Below are 18,822 nucleotides of genomic sequence, written 5' to 3'. Positions count from 1 at the left end.
GACTGAAATAACCACTCGTTACAACCGAGGTATGCAGCAAAGCATTTGTGAAGCCACAACACACACAACCTTGAGGCAGATGGGCTACAACAGCAGAAGACCCCACCGGGTACCACTCATCTCCACTACAAATAGGAAAAAGAGGCTACAATTTGCACGAGCTCACCAAAATTGGACGGTTGAAGACTGGAAAAATGTTGCCTGGTCTGATGAGTCTCGATTTCTGTTGAGACATTCAGATGGTAGAGTCAGAATTTGGCGTAAACAGAATGAGAACATGGATCCATCATGCCTTGTTACCACTGTGCAGGCTGGTGGTGGTGGTGTAATGGTGTGGGGGATGTTTTCTTGGCACACTTTAGGCCCCTTAGTGCCAATTGGGCATCGTTTAAATGCCACGGCCTACCTGAGCATTGTTTCTGACCATGTCCATCCCTTTATGACCACCATGTACCCATCCTCTGATGGCTACTTCCAGCAGGATAATGCACCATGTCACAAAGCTCGAATCATTTCAAATTGGTTTCTTGAACATGACAATGAGTTCACTGTACTAAAATGGCCCCCACAGTCACCAGATCTCAACCCAATAGAGCATCTTTGGGATGTGGTGGAACGGGAGCTTCGTGCCCTGGATGTGCATCCCACAAATCTCCATCAACTGCAAGATGCTATCCTATCAATATGGGCCAGCATTTATAAAGAATGCTTTCAGCACCTTGTTGAATCAATGCCACGTAGAATTAAGGCAGTTCTGAAGGTGAAAGGGGGTCAAACACAGTATTAGTATGGTGTTCCTAATAATCCTTTAGGTGCGTGTATATAGGCCTATATATAACAGTATACTCTGAATAAAAATGTAGAATAAATTATATATATACACTCTGAATGAAACAGGCCACAGTCAAAAAAACTAAATCGTGAATCTTGACTGCGAGCTGTATTCATGTGCAGATGAACGTGTCTAACTTTGTTCATGAGTTGCACTGTGAGAAGATCTCTGTAATGGAGACTCTCATGATCGGGATGGAAGGTCACAGTAATGTCAACCGCTCCCGCAGAAGTAATAGCTCCTCCTGACGGTGACGCACGGAACACACTCATCCCGCTGTAGTTCTGAGTACCTGAAAGGATGGATGCATGGATGATGATATTAATTGATGATTTCATTAATTTAGGCAGAATGGTCATGTATACGCCAGTAAAGCACGTTCTGTTCATGTTCAGGTTGTTAGGAGTTTATCATTTACGCATGAGCCTCATGTTGTTCCAGTCTGAACAGGCACCAGTACGAATGATACTCTATGGCTATGGCTGAGGGAAAGGTTTTTCAGCAAGGAAAATCTTAGTTAAACTTAGTTCCTCACACAAAAGTATTATATAACTTCAGAAGACATAATAAAGCATGGTTCCCACACTGCAAAAAAAAAAAAGGCATTTTTGTCTTGTTTTCTTGTATAAATATCTACAAATTCTGGAATTAAGATGCATTTACTTGACAAGTAAAATTACTTAAAATATTATATCTTGTTTTCTGAAAAAAAAAATATCAAAATTTTGTTACTTTTTGCTTAAAGTAAAAATATCTGCCAATGGGGTAAGAAAAATTATCTTTTTTAGCCTTTGAAATTAAGATTATTTTTCTTACCCCATTATTAGCGGGCAGATATTTTTCCTGTTTTAAGCAAAAACTAACTAAATTTGAATAATATTTTCAGAAAACAAGACAAAATATCTTAAGTTGTTTTACTTGTTAAGTAAATGCATCCTGATTCAAGAATTGTTAGATATGTAAACTAGAAAACAAGACATAAATAAAAAAGTGCAGTGCAACCACACAAGAAACCAGGAACATGGTTGGTCAACATTCTGCTAAACATTTCCTTTTTGTGTTGCACAAAGTTAAACGGGCTGATTAGCTTCATTTCCAGTGATATCATCGACCTGATTGCAAAGACACTATTCAAACTGAACTGAGCTGGATGATGACATCACTGAATTCAATAATGAAATGCCTTTAACTGAAAATCTTTTTAATCTTTTCATTTTACATTATTGACACACTATTTTCCTTTTTTTGATACTGTGCAGTTGGTTTGACACAATTTACATTGGTAAAAGCGCTATATAAATAAAGGTGACTTGACTGATTAAAAGATGACAGAATTGACATTTTTGGGTGAATGTTTCTCACGCTCAAAATCTGCAGTCACATGCTTGTATTCCACAGGAGAGAGGACCTCGGTGTGTGTGCCTGTAACTTACCCACAAGTACTGTGGAGTCCGTGACAGCCAGTCTCCGGTCGTCCCGTTCTGTAAGACGGTGTCCTTCTAACAGCACACTGAACTGCACATCCAGTGAGGACATGTTCTGCAGCTAAATACACCCGAGACAGAATCCATCAGTTTCTTACCAAATTCATGTATACAATCCATATCTTGCAAATCCATACACTACTGCTGCAAAGTTCAGTACATTCTTTTATGTTTTTGAAAGAACATTATGTACACCAAGACTGCATTCATTTCTGCAGTGGCTGTCCCTCATTCTTCAGCTGTCATGTGGTCCTTCAGAAAACATGCTGATATGCTGATTTGATGCTCCAGTAATCTTTCATGTTATAACTACACCATTTCAGTGCTGCTTTATGAAGCATGTCTTGTTTGAAAAACAGCATTTATTTGAAATAAAAACTTTTTGTAACATTATAAATATATCTTCACTGTCATTTTTGATCACTTTAATGCACTCATTTGGCAGATGCTTGTGTTTAGAGTGACTAACAGTACATACAGTCCTAGGGTTTGGTCAAGGCCACAATAGTGACTGGATATTTGACAGGCCGAATCCCTTAATCACTCCTCAACCAGTAATATATAGACAATCACAGTCAACAGAATTATTCTATGGTGACAGGGACCTCTAGTGTTGAACTGCAGAATTAACTTGACACTACACAGTCAGAAAACGTTTTCCTTTAGCAGTACAACAGCAGGCAGTTTGTACCTTATCTACACATATAAAAAAGTTGTTGTTTTTTGGTGTTTGGCTTAGTGTTATGTTAGAATCATTATACTCATACCTTTAGTTCTTTAACATTTTGAATTGTTTTTAGCTTTATTTATTTTTATTCATTTATTCATTTAAATGTTAAGTTTTGAAATTTTGTTGTATGTATTTGTCATTTTTATTTAATTTCTTTATTTTTTTAAATGTGCATAGTTGGTATTTATAAAGTTTTAGTTTTGGATCTGTTTTTAGTTGTTTTAATACTACAATTGATTGCTTCTGTTGTCCTCATTTGTAAGTCGCTTTGGATAAAAGCGTCTGCTAAATGACTAAATAATAAATAAATAATAATAAATAATCTACCCCTAAAAGTTACATATTTATACTTTACGGTACTACTATGAACCTTTTAGGGGTAAGGAACAAAAATGTCCTTTTGATAGTTCAATGACAAGCTGTTGCAGTCTTAAAGGTACCATTTTTGCAAATATTTTCTGAGAATGTATAATTTGATAACTGTGTTTTTGTACATAATGCATTGTCTGTCCAAAGTGAAGGCATCTGCTAATTCCTCAGTCAATGTTTTGAATGTGACATAAGTGCAGGTCATATAAAGACATGGCAATGTAGAGTCTATACCCTGAACACTTGTGAGGCGCTCTCGTTTACAGGAACATAGTCAAAGTGAATGTGTCCTTCATTTGAGCAGGTGATGATGGGATTTACAGCTTCACCACTCAATGCGAGCTCCAGCGACATCTGACTGCAGCTCACCTCCAGTGTTTCATAGTACTGACAAAACAAAACATGATTTTATAATATGAATATCAGCATCAGCTCAGTGACAGTTTTGGGGAAATACAGATCTCTTTGTGTTTTAGTGTTCTACTGAATCTCACGAAAACTGTTCAGAAAATGCCTGGGTCATATTTCAACCCAAATAAAGACAGTTTGTATTACAATAATGAGAATAATGGGTAAAGAGATGCTTTTGCATAATGATGACAAGAATTTCAACATTGTGAACTTTGTGACATTGTGAACTACTTGCCTTATACAGCATTTTTAATCATTTTCGCGGATCCGTGTGGATGGGTTTTGTTTTAACAACACTGATGGGTAACACTTTATTTCGATAGTCCACTTTAGACATTCTACTAACAGTAAGTAACTTTGCAACTACATGTCGACTAGCAGTCATTAGAGTATTAGTAGACTGTCTGCTTAATATCTGCTAACACTTTATTTTGATGGGTCCACAACATACAAAATACTGACTAGGAGAAATTCTGCAAGTATATGTCAACTTATTCTACTAACCCTAAACCTACCCTACTGAGAGTTAGTAGACATGTAGTTGCAAATGAATGAGAATTAGTTGACATGTAGTTGACATATACTTGGAAAGTTTCTTATAGATTCTTATTGACATGTAGTTGCAAAGTTACTTACTGTTAGTAGAATGTCTAAAGTGGACTATCGAAATAAAGTGTAACCCACTGATGTCTATACGTGAAACTTTAAAAAAATGCAAAGGATAAACTTTTCAGTTTTTAGTACATTGTTGTTGAGTAAAGTCACAATTTGGGGTAAAATAGGCATTTAAGCAATTCTTCTTGTAGATTTTGTGAGATTCTACCATATTCCCAGAAAGATCACAGACATCATCCTGGACTACTATAACAGCTTTGGGTTGAGAGTCACTTCTTGGTCTGTAACATCAAGTTGGCATCGCCTGGAGAACGGTATTATTACTGGATGCACAATTTCAGAAATCCATTTTGCATTGGCCATGAACATGGTTGCCAAAGCTGTTGAGGCAGAGTGCAGAGGCCCACTGTCCAAGTCTGGGGTGCGCCAACCACCAAATGAGCGCTTACATGGATGACCTCACAGTCCCGAAATTTTCTGTTCCGGGCAGCAGATGGATCCTTCAAGGTCTGGAGAGGCTCATCAAGTGGGCCAGAATGAGCTTCAAGCCTGCCAAATCCAGGTCACTTGTCCTGAAGAAAGGCAAAGTCACAGACAAGTTCTGCTTTATGCTGGAGGGCACCCCAATTCCATCCATTAGTGAGAAGCCAGTGAAAAGTATCGGAAAGCTCTTTGACCACAGCCTCTGAGATACAGTCGTTATCCAGTCATCCATCAGTGAGCTTGAGACATGTGTCAATAAGGTTGATAAATCTGGTCTGCCTGGAAAGTGCTGGATATACCAGCATGGCATCCTTCTACAGATTCTAAGGCCTCTGCTGGTATATGAAGTGCCGATCACATCAGTCGAGCTAATGGAGAGGAAAGTTGGCAGCTATCTCCGTAGATGGCTCGGTCTACCTCGCAGCTTGAGTACCACAGCTCTGTATGGGAAGAATAACACCCTACAGCTCCCTTTCAGCAGCATCACAGAGGAGTTCATGGTCTAGATTAAGGCACAAGGCCATGGTGGGGGCAGTGGCTTGTGGAAGAGCAGGGCTTGGTAGTTTCCCAATGCTAAACCACAAGCACGGGGCAAGGAAAGGAGATACCTCGTGCAGAAGGAAGTGAGGGTGATAGTTGAGGAAATTTGGATAAGCAAGGTGGCAGGCATGAGGCAACAAAGGGCATGGATGAGATGGGAAGGTGCAATGGAACAGAGGCTCATATCACATGGTCTGATACCTGGCAAGCAGGGCCGCAGCACTTGAAATTCTTAATCCAAGCTGTTTATGATGTCTTACCAAGACCAGCGAACCTCCAGCTCTGGGGGAGGGTAGATACCCTTCCTGCTCCCTCTGCAATGTAAAAGGGTCACTAGAGCACATCCTGAGCTGCTGCCCAAATGCTCTAATCTAGGGAATGGCCACTATCACTGGTGGCATGACCAGGTTCTAAAGGCAGTAATGGAGAGTGTCTCCTTGGCCATTGCAAACAGTAAGCACCATCACTGAGCTAGGAAGGAAATACGGTTTGTGAAACACCGCAGCACAAAGCTCCAGCCGGCCTTCTTCATAAAGCTTGTGGTTACCCTGTGGAGGTTGGATCCAGTTGCTTTGCAGAGCATTCACTGCGCTGGGGTCAAGTGGGCCCCAGAGGAGAGCAGGCATTAGACAAGCAACAGGGGCTGCAGAAAGAGCTTCAAGATGGCTGTGGATAAAAAGGGGTGATCCATGGCCAAATACTGCTGGGATGCAGGTCAGGGCTTGATCACCCCTAGGCCGGGTCACCTGAGTCAGGGTGTATTATGTTGAAAGACCCAAAACACCCGATGAACCCAGGAAACATCACTGATGTATCTTTCACCTAAACGTGCAGCTTTTCACTTCACAAGACATTAATTGATGGACTGGAGTCGTGTGAATTATTGAGATGTTTTTATCATGTGTTTGGACTCATCCAGAATTCATCCAGCATCTACATTTAGTTATCTCTACTTTATAATCAGCTGGTGTAGCAGAGCTTTAAATTTAGATGATGTGAATAATATTAAACCCTTTTTGGTATAATCTGTGTATGGGGGCAGAAGCTGTCTAAGTAGCTGGGGCAACAGTGCTTACCTTCTTGGCCAGAGAGGGTGTAAATGCGATCAGGATCATGTGTGTATCTTCAGGAGCGATGGAACGCATGGCATTCAGCACAGAAAATGGCCCAGTCACATCCAGCAGTGATGATGTCAGCTAAAAGTCAGGTTAAGAATGATATTTCTCAATTATTATTTTTTTTTTACAGTGAATACACTGAAAATGAAATTCTACAGGTTAACAGCAGACATGTGATGCTTGTATTTTTGTATTTTAACGGTACATTTGTTTGAATTATAATTTTTGAAATGGGATTATTTTTGTAGGTCAATATATTACTGATGTAATTCCTGTGGTTAGGGTTTGTTCCATGCCAATAGTGCTTTAAGTGGTTTATCCTTACATGTATTGTGTGAAAGTTGTTTCCATAAAGGAATGGTCATATCATGGTGAATTTGATATGTTTTCATATTTTAGAGACTTGCTACTGCCAGTAATATAACAGATCAAGACACGTGGAGCTAGGGGAGGTAGAGGGTTTCTGCAAGACTTGCTTACAGCTAACATTGACCCAAATTATTTAGATGTTGAGCAGCAAGCTCAGTGACTGCAGATGGCAGCCACAAGCTGGAGAGAATGAAGATGAACGATACAAGCCACATGTGCATATAGGCGCATGCCATATGTGCATGCTTCTGTTAATATATAACTATGCTGCTGTATCAGTGGACATGCATAATATGATGAAATGGTGATAAGGTTATGAGTATGACAATGTTGCTGTACTTGGTAAAAGGATTGAGAAAGATACCTTTACAGTCTCTGAAGAAATGTTCTGGATTATCAACTTTTTCAACACTTTCTGACCTACAAGGATAAAACATTGCAAGTGAACTGGAAAGATAAAAGCAGAAACAGCAACAACAGTTAAGTAGATAGTCTAATGTTTATTACCTACTGCCACCTGATTAAAGTGGATGGTGTTGTGTCCACTGTCAGAGATGAGCAGTAATGCTGGTCTGATGGCTGGGCAGCGTAACTCCAGATAGAGCGTCTCATGTGGGCTGCACAACAAGTTTGAGTTCAGTGAGCTCTTGGCTGTGACATTACTGCAACATGAACATGAACGTTTGCTTTTTCCCATTCATCTCAAATGCAGTAGCCCCATGGGATGTACATTTTTCATTAGTCTCGGGAAACAAAAAAATATATAATTTTTTAAATCCAATCACCTGAGCCGTAAGTGCCATGTGACTGACTCTACAGTCACAAGAACATTATGTCATGACAAAACTAATTGGATGATTGACAACACTGAACATATGAACACAAACATGTCCACAGCCATATCAACCTGCAGCCCAAGACCGGTTGCCCACTGAAGCTAAGCAGGGTTGATCTGGTCAGTACCTGGATGGGAGACCTCCTGGGAAAACTAGGTTGCTGTTGGAAGAGGTGTTAGTGAGGCCAGCAGGGGGTGCTCACCCTGTGGTCTGTGTGGGTCCTAACACCCCAGTATAGTGATGGGGACACTATACTGTCAAAAAAAGCACTGTCTTTCGGATGAGACGTTAAACCGAGGTCCTGACTCTCTGTGGTCATTAAAAATCCCATGGCAGTTCTCGTAAAGAGTAGGGGTGTAACCCCGGTGTCCTGGCCAAATTCCCTCTACTGGCCCTTGTCTATCATGGCCTCCTAACAATCCCCATCCACTTGATTGGCTCTATGACTCTCTCCTCTCCACCTGTAGCTGGTGTGTGGTGAGCGCACTGGCGCCGTTGTGCTGTGGCTGCCGTCGCATCATCCAGGTGGATGCTGCACACTGGTGGTGGTTGAGGAGAGACCCCCCCCCACATGATTGTAAAGCGCTTTGATTTGAGTATGTTGCTTTAATGCAAATGAACTGTTGCTCCTGGAGAAGAGGGCAGAGCTTCAAGAGCTCACACTCCTGCATTAGCAGTGCTAGACTTTGCATATAAACATTCCCCTACACAGCCTGTTAACGCAAATTTATTATGCACAGTACAATCAGATGACTGGCTTTTAAACAGAGTATGTTTTCTGTAAAGATATGAATTACACAGACGGTGAGCACAGCAGGATAAAAATAACAACATAGCTGGTCTCATGGTGCATGGCATACTATCACAAACTTTTTAAAGTCCCACTCGTGATAATGAGCTTAACAAACTCAAACGATCAACTCACATTGCTTTCATAAGCCTGATTCGGACGGTAATTGTTTCTCAGGGGGACGTAAGTGATTTTCACCATATACAGAGGGTAGTTGGTGATTTAATTGCCGTCCGAATCCAGGATGTCTGTGTTTTTCTCTCACCACCCCCGTAAAAATCCCCAGCCAAATTACCTACTGTTTTTTGACAAACACCAAGGTCGTGTGGTAATTTAATTGTCGTCCGAATCCACATCTCTGAGTTTACGAGAAGAAATTGATTCAAAATTCACCGTTTAAACCCTTTTTGAGCACTCCCGAACACCGTACAGTAACTGTTGTACTTCGGTGTAATTTGCATACATATTTATTTCTGAAATGCTGGAAAGTATTTAAAAGAACAATACTTCATAAAGAGAATAAAAGCATGTAAACATTCGCAATGGGTCTTTATTATGGCAGCGGCAGGTATGCAATACAATTTTAAAATGTGTATTATATCGCGTATAATTATATACAACTATAGCGCATATTTTCCTATTTTAAAACAGGAGATTTAAATAATCAAATTATAAATAGGATTATACATGATAAAATATGCTTGGAATAATAATAATATATTTTACATAAGTATTTTTAAATACATTTTACACAATAATAAGAATAAATTTGTAAATTAAATTAATTTTATTTACAGCACACAATCATGTGACTGGCCACGTGAGCAGCGCGTTCTCTGGTTTGCAGGATCACAGAACTCGCTCCTCCACTGTGAATAAAGGTGGAGGTGATATGTAAATTAATTTTTACAGACGTCCATATGAGAAACAATTACCGTCCGAATCGGGCTACATGCAACTTTTAACTACCACATTCCTATTCACAATCATTCATGGGCAGCACCAGTGAAAACAGACAGAGACAATGGTAGCTTTAGGATCATTAGCCTTACAGAGTGCCAAGAAGCTCTTTCAGAAAGGCAATTTAGAAAACAAACGCGTGATACTTACATTGTCTGGAGATGAAGTTCGTGCACGAAGTGTTGGTATTGATCCCTACACGTATTGGGGACTTTACCGATTTTTTCCAGGACATTTCCATAGACAATGAAACTTAACCACAGTGTCCTCAGCGGCTCAGATGGAGGGAGTCTATGGAGACTCCTATGTTCATTAGTGCATCCCAACACACAACACTTGAAATGCCTCTTTGGCGCTGACATTGTATATCTCCAGCAGCTACCACAAATAAACAGTAATGGTGGAGTCGGACTGCAGCTTCTCACTCAGGGCTGTGTCTATGCTAATAGGGCAGCGTCACAGATGGGTGGGACTTTTTCCCCTCGGTGACGTGAAGAGAGGAGAATCTGAAACTGCTCGTTCTGAGACTGTTTATGATTTTTTTAGATTATAAAAAAATGAGTGGGTGGATTTTTTCAGAGCACAGCCCTGCTTCAAACCCCATTCAAAGAACTAGGAAGGGTGACATCTTACATCTGTTAAGAGCATTGCCCTGGTTTAATACCTAAAATTTGGGAAGAGTAGCCACATGCAATTCACCTAATTCTCCGTTTACAAGATACCTTTCAAGGAGCATAACCCTGCTTCAATACCCAGTTGCTAAACTGTGGAAACTCTCAGGGGACAATCCTTCACCCTGGTCCAGATTCTTTAAGAAGGTCGACTTGGTAAGCCTGCAGCACTACTTTCAGCCAATGGGATTGGCTTGATTTTACACATGCCTCAGACATTGGATTCCATGGTATGTGTTCCCGTCAGCTACTGACCTGGTGTCAAAGATTCTTTAGAAAGAGAACTACAGTGTGCTTATTGAATTATAAAACATGTGATCTGAGAAAAGCATTGATATGTCATTGATTCCCAAGAGATGCAATCCAGTAACTTTGAGAGTTGTTGAGCGTATGGCCAGCTTTTTAAGTTTTCTGTTTATGAAAGGTCACTTTTATGCATTCATAAGTTTTGTTTAAAAATCAAATGATACACCTTTTACAGCACTACAGCATAAAAAATACTTTGTGAACCTTAAACTTCTTTTTGAACATCTGAAGAGGTTTTGAAGGAAAAAACATGTTTTATGTATCAGTCCCTCTTATTCTCACCTGTATCTGGGCTCCTCTGATGTGTCCAGCACTATGTCTGGTGAAGAGTTGAAGCAGGGTATGACATAGCGAATGTGACGCTCAGTAAAAGAGCGCAAAAGTGAAGCCTTTACAGCCAAATATTCAAAAGAGCTGTAAAGAAACAATATAAATATAATCATATTTTCTACTGTCCCCTGACCCTTATGGCAATGTCATAAAACACAGACTGTTTGACCTGCGTACCCTGCCTGAATATTTGCAGGGCTTGGGGAATGGAAGGGGCTACCATGTGCAGGCATCACTTTGCTGCCATGATCTTTTACCAAAAGCAATGGGGTCTCCATTTTGCTCTGTAAAAGAATAAAGATAGCAGGGAAGTTACTGTACAACACTTGTTAATGCTGTATGTTGTGTAAGAAGTGGCATGATTGTACTGGACATTGTGATGCTCCTTACTTTGGCATCAGGTTCTGTATGCTGGCAGTTGCTGGTGTCAGAATGAAACTCCTCTCTCCAGCGAAGAGCTTCTGCGTTGATGACGTCCTCAGACAGCATTGGGCTGAATGTAACCTGGACCAGACACTTCTGTGAAGGCACACAAATGGATGCTGAAATAAACAGAGCTGAGTCTATTTTCATACAAAAATTTCAGGGCAAACATATAAGGGAGATCCATTCCATTCATGCTACCAAAAATCCATAAGGATCTGTACATTTGTTTATTTTCTCTATGTTGGTTTCAAACATCTAGTTGATAAACTATTTTGGGTAAATTAAAATAAATTAATTAATCAAATCAAATTAAATTAATATGATAAAATCATAAAAACGACACTGACATAAATTAACAAAAGGAAAAACACTGTTCACTACATATATTATGTAGCTGGATCACGAATGATTTAGGCGAACATTTAGGCAGATCGGGATCGGCGCAATCACTTCGAAACGAAAGTAACGTTAATCCTCTGCATCTTCAGCAGCTCAGATGTCGGGAGTAAATGATGACTGCTATGTTCACTATTACATCCAACACCTAACAACTTAAATCATTTAATCTGAGATATTTTGTCTTCCCTAGTCTCGCGTAGCCAGACCTTCAGATTGACGGCTGAAAGTCTGGAATATATGGCCGTTTTCATTTGACCGACATGTCAAACAACCAATCATATTTCGTTTAGCGTCACGTTTCGGGGCGTGGAAATGTTGCCACAACAAACCAGTGTGTGAAACTCTCGGATGTATTTTAAAGATTTAATGCCGCGAACTTTAAATATTTCACATACTTTTGAAAATCCAGCGTTTAGTTGACCCTGATAAGCGTTCGTCGTCACATTTGTAAACACAACGGCTTTCTTCTTTCGTGAGGGGGTTTGGCACCACAGCATCTTTGTTTCCCGGTGGACCGAAAATAAACGCGACACTCGCGTCTCCCAGAAATCCTGTATAATTCAACCAGTCAGATGACGACTTCGACATTCCTGAAGTGTTTCCAAAAAAGTGTGCCATATGTATCAGACGTTTAGCCAATGTTCCGTGGGCATGACGTCTGAGGCTGAGACTATGTCTTCCCCTGCACCGGAGTCGACACAATGGCGGACAGCTCTCAGCACACTCAGGGCGGGTCTAAGGTAAGACAGTCTTGTCAATCAACTATTGTGGGAGGGGAATGCGCAGAACTACGTCATTCTTACAGGAACCTCAGAACAGCCTGATTTGAGAAAGGGGATTTTAAAATAGGGATTTAAAAAAAAATACTGGGTGGATTTTTATCATTGTAGGATGGATGTGTACACACACTTCCAACACACATTTATGTTCAAACAACTTGAAAAGTGAATTTTGCATCCGATGACACCTTTGAAAGGCTTCTTTGTGTGTGTGTGTGTCATGTTTTAGAAAACTAACACATATTTTTAATTGTATACACCACTAATTACTGTACATTTAGTTTAAAATTTAAATCTGTTGTATTTGGGTATAGTTTAAAATGTAATTTATGTGATGTCAAAGCTGGATTTTCAACAGCCATTATTCATCATGATTCTTCAGAAATCATCTCAGTTTACATGTGTAATCTAAGAGGGCGTAATGAGACATTGTGTTATGATGTTGATGCTATGGGAACGCTGAAATTTTAAATCGTAATAATATCGCAATATCATTGTTTATTGTATTTTCAAATTAATGCATCCATAAACAGAGACATTAAATCATAATTATTCTAACTTTTGATATAATTATTGTAACTTTTGATCAGTAGTGTAGTTACCTAATTTAGTGTTCAGTGAACTATATTTTTTCCAAGTGAAATAATTGTGTCCAAATATTAAGGTATGTGTCTATATTAATATGACTATCAAAAATAAACCTTCTATGAGAAATATTCACTATAGCAAAATGTGACAACAAGCTCCGATCTCACCTAACAGGATAATAAATCAGATTGTAAACTGCAGCAGTCATTAGCAATACCTGTCCAGGTAGTACTCTTCCTGAAGTAGGTGTGATGGTGAAATCAGAGTTTTCTGGAACAGAGAAGGTGAAGAGCCGGGCTGCAGCCTCAGGCCCTGCGCTGATATTCTCCACATACAATACTGCAGTGGTCCGGTCTCCCACCGCTGTCCCTCCAAACTCAACCAAACAATCAGAGAGTTTCAAGGAAGGCTGGATGGCAGTCGCATGACAAGACAACAGGAAGTCTCTGAGTCAAGAATAGAAAGCATCAGTTAGAAGACTGAAAAATATCATCAATAAATTCAAGTAATCAGATATAATCATGCAGAACATGATCATAAACATAACCACTGAGAATACAAGAGACATTCTACTTTATAGTATAACCAAACTCTACAGGACCAGGCCTAGCAACAGCTGATAATGCCAAGAAAAAAAAAACACATGTGACCAGGCAGATCAAACACCTTCTGACGAAATAAATAAAACATCTTAGGGCTATATAACCCGGTTTCTTCAGAAGGCACTGCATCATGGTGTCTACACTACGATAATGCATGCATGTGTGACCAGCATCTGAAGCACATGTAGAAACATGCAGATGGTAGTCTTATGACGTCACATGGAGCACCTGTGCGTAAAAATCATCACACGTAATAAACTTTATTGTCTGAAGGAGATGCGCCTAAAGGTGGTTGCACACAGGACAAGTGCAGTGCTCTGTCACGTTACGGCTGGGACATCAGTCCAAAATAGTTCATCTAATCAATAAATGTGCAAAAGTTCACTTCAAGAATAAACAATTTTGTGTTGATTAGTTTGAAATTTGGTATTAAAAAAACAAAAACAACAACAACAAAACAAACAAAAACAAAAAAACGAGCTAATAGAAAGTGCAGAAACTAATGTGGTGCCCTATTTAGAAAGAGGCAACTGAAAGCAACCCTTCCACAGGGGAGTGTATAACCTTACTTTAAAGCCTAGGGAAGAGTAATAATAGGAGAGAGTGATGAAAAAGACAGAATTGGATGCTCTCGCTATCTGCCCATCATAGCTCTTACTAAAGAGGGATGTCCTGTCAGCCATACTACTCCATGGACCAATAGGGGAAAAGGCAGACTAAATGTCAATAGTATCACTTAAGCATAGCGCTGGAGGGGCAGGTGAAGGGAGCAGGACGTCCACAGACATACAAACCGCCCTCCATCACTGTTAACTGCCTATCCCCAATTTTTACTGCAACATCTGGCCATCAGGAAAAAACTGAAACATCTGCTAGCCGCCTCACGTCACAGAAGTCAGTTAATTCTCAGCATATAGAGACTCCTTCACCTAGATATCACACTATAGAGACTGTGTCTGTTCCTCGAACTAGAAAATACAGAAAACATCCAAACCAAATTAAGAGTAACAATTTAATTGATGTTCAACAAATAAAAAATGTTTACAATACAGAGAAACGATTGATAAAACTTGGCTTACTGAATATCAGGTCCCTTTCTACAAAAGCACTTTTTGTAAACGATTTGATCAATGATCATAACCTAGATTTTCCTAGAAGGAAACTAGGGATGGGCATTTTCCCAAAATTTTGTATTTGAATATTCGAGCTCATAAAAAACGAATATTCGAATATTCGTTTATTTAAATGAGGTTTAATGAGAAAGACGTTATTTTTATTTATCAAGTTTTTGTCACGATTTCTGAACAAGCTTATTGATTAGCCGTTACTCAACAATGTTCTACAACAACGTTACGTTATATTGCAAGGTTTTATTTTGGTTGAAAACGTGTAAACAACAACAACAACAACAAAATACATTAAAAGAAGCATTCAAGATCAAGCAGAGCAAACTGAAAAATCAAGCAGACTGTTCCAATTACATATACTCGAGTCAGCCTATATTTATTGTGTTTAAATTGTTTCACGTATTAATTCTGAGAGAAACAATAATATTCACATGCTAGGGTGAAAGTTTGTTCCTCAGTCTGATAACAATAAGAACACGCTGACAAAGATCAGATAAACTCTCTTCTCGGCTCAATCGGAGTACAGCCGCGCTCACCTGCAGTCGTGAATGCAGTGATGGACAGCTGTCTTTCATGATTTCTCATTGTGGTGGTGATAGTATGATAAATCAGTTTCACTAATTCATCTGATCAGAAGTAATTACATTTTGTCAGATCATTTAGTAAGATCATTTAGATCAAAGTAAATCCAAACTTCACGAGGCAAATGACGGCATTCTGTGATCAAATACTATCAACTTAGGGCAGTTGTGGCCTAATGTACTTGTAAGCTGAAGGTCGTGGGTCCGAGTCTCAGATCTGACAGAGATTGTAGGTGGGGGAGTGAATAAACAACACTCTCTCCACCCTCAATACCACGACTGAGGTGAGAGCCTTGAGCAAGGCACCGGACCCCCAACTGCTCCCTGGGCGCCACAGCGTTGGCTGCCCAATGCTCCGGGTATATGTTCACTACTGAGTGTACACTTGGATGGGTTAAATGCAGAGCACAAATTCCGAGTATGGGTCACCATACTTGGCCACACACCACTTCCCTTCCCTTAACACGCTCCACAGCACCACCCAGTTCATGTATCTCGTTTGGGTCTGTTCGAAGGCGGTCGCATTTTTCTTCCCTCCCTATCCTGAACTTCCCTGCTTGCTCTCTAGTATTGTCCTGTCCTTCTTAAGAGACTCTCGCTGCACTATTTACAAAACCGAAATTATGGATCTGATCAACTGGTCTCTTAACGCAATTGACACCATCTTCTCGACTAGGAAAGCGGGATCTGGAGAACCGGAATGTCCCGCTGGGACGTTTGCTGCTGGCTACACGATGGACGCATGGGAGAAATGGCGGGTCGTGTGTCTGGCGGCTCTCTCCGTGGAGGACATTGAAGACATCTTATTCGGAACCATGATAACTGGGTTTCTGCTATTTGGATTAGGCGTTGCCCTAAACTATCGGAAAATTAAGGAGACGGGACTGGCTATCCAAAACCTCTCAAGGCTGCCCGTCATGATTGAGGCTGTAGGCAGAGCGGTCGCCTCTGAAACAGAGATGATTAACCGCAATATGGATTCGATCACAGCTAAGCTCACGGCTTTGGAAAGGAAAATTGATGGACAAGGAGATCAGAATGGACAATGAGAATAGCTGTGAAACTGGAAGACAGCTGTTCGCCCAAAGACAAAACAATCTTATCTCTTTCCGGCTTCCCACAACAGAACGGCTTGGCAAGGCCGCTCTGGTATCAACTCTCCTGTGAATACTGCAGGGAGACGCTCTTTCTTCCCTCCCCCCATCAAACACCTTGTTATTGTCGGGCGCTTGTGCTCTGTCCAAGGTCGTTTCCATGGCAATTGCTATGTCGCATCACAACCTGCGAACTGAGTCGACTGGTTTGGAGTGCTGGCGAAACGGATTTCAAGGCATACGAACTCACACGAACTTACACATACACACACTCATACACCTCCCTACCCCCACGCTTCATCCTGTCAGTTGATAACGGGTCTGTGTGTTTGCGCTGTAATGGCTGCTGGCCGGATGGCTGTTTCGTCTGAACTAGGATTATTATGCAAGTTATGTTCCTGTGTTGACTGTGCTCTATGCTGAGGTTTTTGTCTGTTCTCACACTGCACTCTCGGTCAGGAGCGTAGTGTGAGGACAATTTTTTTCTCCTCTCTTTCCTCATGTTATGCTGTATTTCTTCTTCTTTATTGCATTTCGTTGCCTTGTACCTACATGTGCAATGACAATAAATTGAATCCAATCCAATCCAATCCAATGTAGTTATAACTGCTTAGGCTTTATCATGGATTCTCTGCATTCACGGCCAGCAAATTAACATAGTAAAATTTGAATGCTGCTTTAATTGTTCGAATAATAATTACAGACCGAATATTCGAATGTTTGTCTATTCGTGCACACCACACAGACTTTACTAAAGAATTTGCTGACTTTCTATCTGAGTTAGTACTGGCTGCAGATAAAGTCTTAATTGTTGGTGATTTTAATATCCATGTCGATAATGAAAAAGATGCACTAGGACCAGCATTCATAGACATTCTCAACTCTATTGGGGTTAGACAACACGTTTCAGGACCTACTCATTGTTGAAATCATACTCTAGATTTAATACTGCGATATGGAATTGATGTTAGTGGTGTTGAAATTCTGCAGCAAAGCGATGATATCTCAGATCATTATCTAGTCTTGTGTAAACTCCATATAGCTAAAACTGTAAATTCTGCTCCTTGTTACAAGTATGGTAGAACCATCACTTCTACCACAAAAGACTGCTTTGTAAGTAATCTTCCTGATTTATCTCAATTCCTCAGCATATCCAACAGCACAGAACAACTTGATGATGTAACAGAAACTATGGACTCTCTCTTTTCTAGCACTTTAGATACAGTTGCTCCTTAGGAAGATCAAAGAAAACAGTCCGACTCCGTGGTATAACGAGCACACTCGCACCCTAAAGACAGCAGCCCGGAAAATGGAGCGCAGCTGGAGGAAAACGTTCCAGGTTACGTATGTAACCCAGGTTCCCTGAAGGGAACGAGAGCTGCGTCAAAACGCATATGGGAACGCCATCAGCGTGACCTGGCTCTGAATATCGTATGCAATTTGTCCAATGGAAGGGCGAGGCGTCACGGGCGGGGTGACGTCACGACCAGGAAGTATATAAGCACGTGCGGCGGAGCCGGCGTCAGCTTCAAGTCATGAAGCGAGCGCTGGCAGGGATGCCGGAAGTGTGGCTACGAGACGCAGCTCTCGTTCCCTTCAGGGAACCTGGGTTGCATACGTAACCTGGAACGTTCCCTTCCAGGAACTTCGAGCTGCGTCAAAACGCATATGGGAACGCTATACCAACGCCGCCAGACTGACAAGTCCCTGCCTGGTGTCAGGACGAGAGGACGGAGGAGCCTGGAGTGGCTCGAATGTCGAGGCTGTAAAACCTGGCGAAAGTCAGGGGCGTGGACCACCCAGCAGCGTTGCAGATGTCCTGAACACCTGCCCAGAAGGCCTTGGAGGCCGCCACACCTCGGGTCGAGTGCGCTCTGACTCCAAACGGCGGGGGACGCTCAGAGGCCTTGTATGCCAAAGTGATGGCATCCACTATCCACCTGCTAAGAGTGGGCTTCGTCGCAGGAAGACCCCTCTTAGGCGGACCATAGCAAACAAGCAACTGGTCCGACCTCCTCCACAGGGATGACCTGTGGATGTACGTGGCCAGTGCTCGCACTGGACACATACAATGGTGGACATTTTCCTGGTCGGGCTCCCTGAAGCGAGGAGGACAGAAGGCCTGGAGTACAACTGGCTGCGGCACAACCGCTGGGACCTTGGGTACATACCCCACACGGGGGTAGAGAAATACTTTCGCCAGACCGGGCGCAAAGTCAATGGAGGCCGTAGTCAGGGCCTGAAGGTCACTCACTCTCCTCAGAGAGGTGATAGCCAGCAAGAAAGCGGTCTTGATGGTGAGGAGTCTCTCAGTTATCTCCTCAATAGGCTCGAAGGGTGCCTTGCACAGGGCCTCCAAGACCACAGCCAGGTCCCACGTGG

The 18,822-nt window shown here is 41.3% G+C and overlaps 1 protein-coding gene across 2 annotated transcripts in view; it reads right to left on the bottom strand.

Moving 5' to 3' along the window:
- The window catches only part of cfap74 (cilia and flagella associated protein 74), a 110,917-nt gene that overhangs the window by 5,546 nt on the left and 86,549 nt on the right, over positions 1 to 18,822 (bottom strand). For both annotated transcript variants that reach the window (XM_079382021.1, XM_079382020.1), the window contains exons 26-35: positions 13,254 to 13,482; positions 11,235 to 11,363; positions 11,022 to 11,128; positions 10,797 to 10,928; positions 7,459 to 7,568; positions 7,316 to 7,371; positions 6,541 to 6,660; positions 3,650 to 3,802; positions 2,266 to 2,377; positions 970 to 1,124 (exon numbers count right to left, since the gene is read on the bottom strand). In XM_079382021.1, coding sequence (XP_079238147.1) covers positions 970 to 1,124; positions 2,266 to 2,377; positions 3,650 to 3,802; positions 6,541 to 6,660; positions 7,316 to 7,371; positions 7,459 to 7,568; positions 10,797 to 10,928; positions 11,022 to 11,128; positions 11,235 to 11,363; positions 13,254 to 13,482 — 1,303 coding nt within the window. The remainder of the gene's footprint in view (positions 1 to 969; positions 1,125 to 2,265; positions 2,378 to 3,649; positions 3,803 to 6,540; positions 6,661 to 7,315; positions 7,372 to 7,458; positions 7,569 to 10,796; positions 10,929 to 11,021; positions 11,129 to 11,234; positions 11,364 to 13,253; positions 13,483 to 18,822) is intronic.

The sequence above is a fragment of the Barbus barbus genome (assembly GCF_936440315.1).
Source record: "Barbus barbus genome assembly, chromosome: 28".
Taxonomy (NCBI): domain Eukaryota; kingdom Metazoa; phylum Chordata; class Actinopteri; order Cypriniformes; family Cyprinidae; genus Barbus; species Barbus barbus.
Note: the sequence above shows the minus strand (reverse complement) of the source record. Positions and strands in the feature narration are given on the sequence as shown.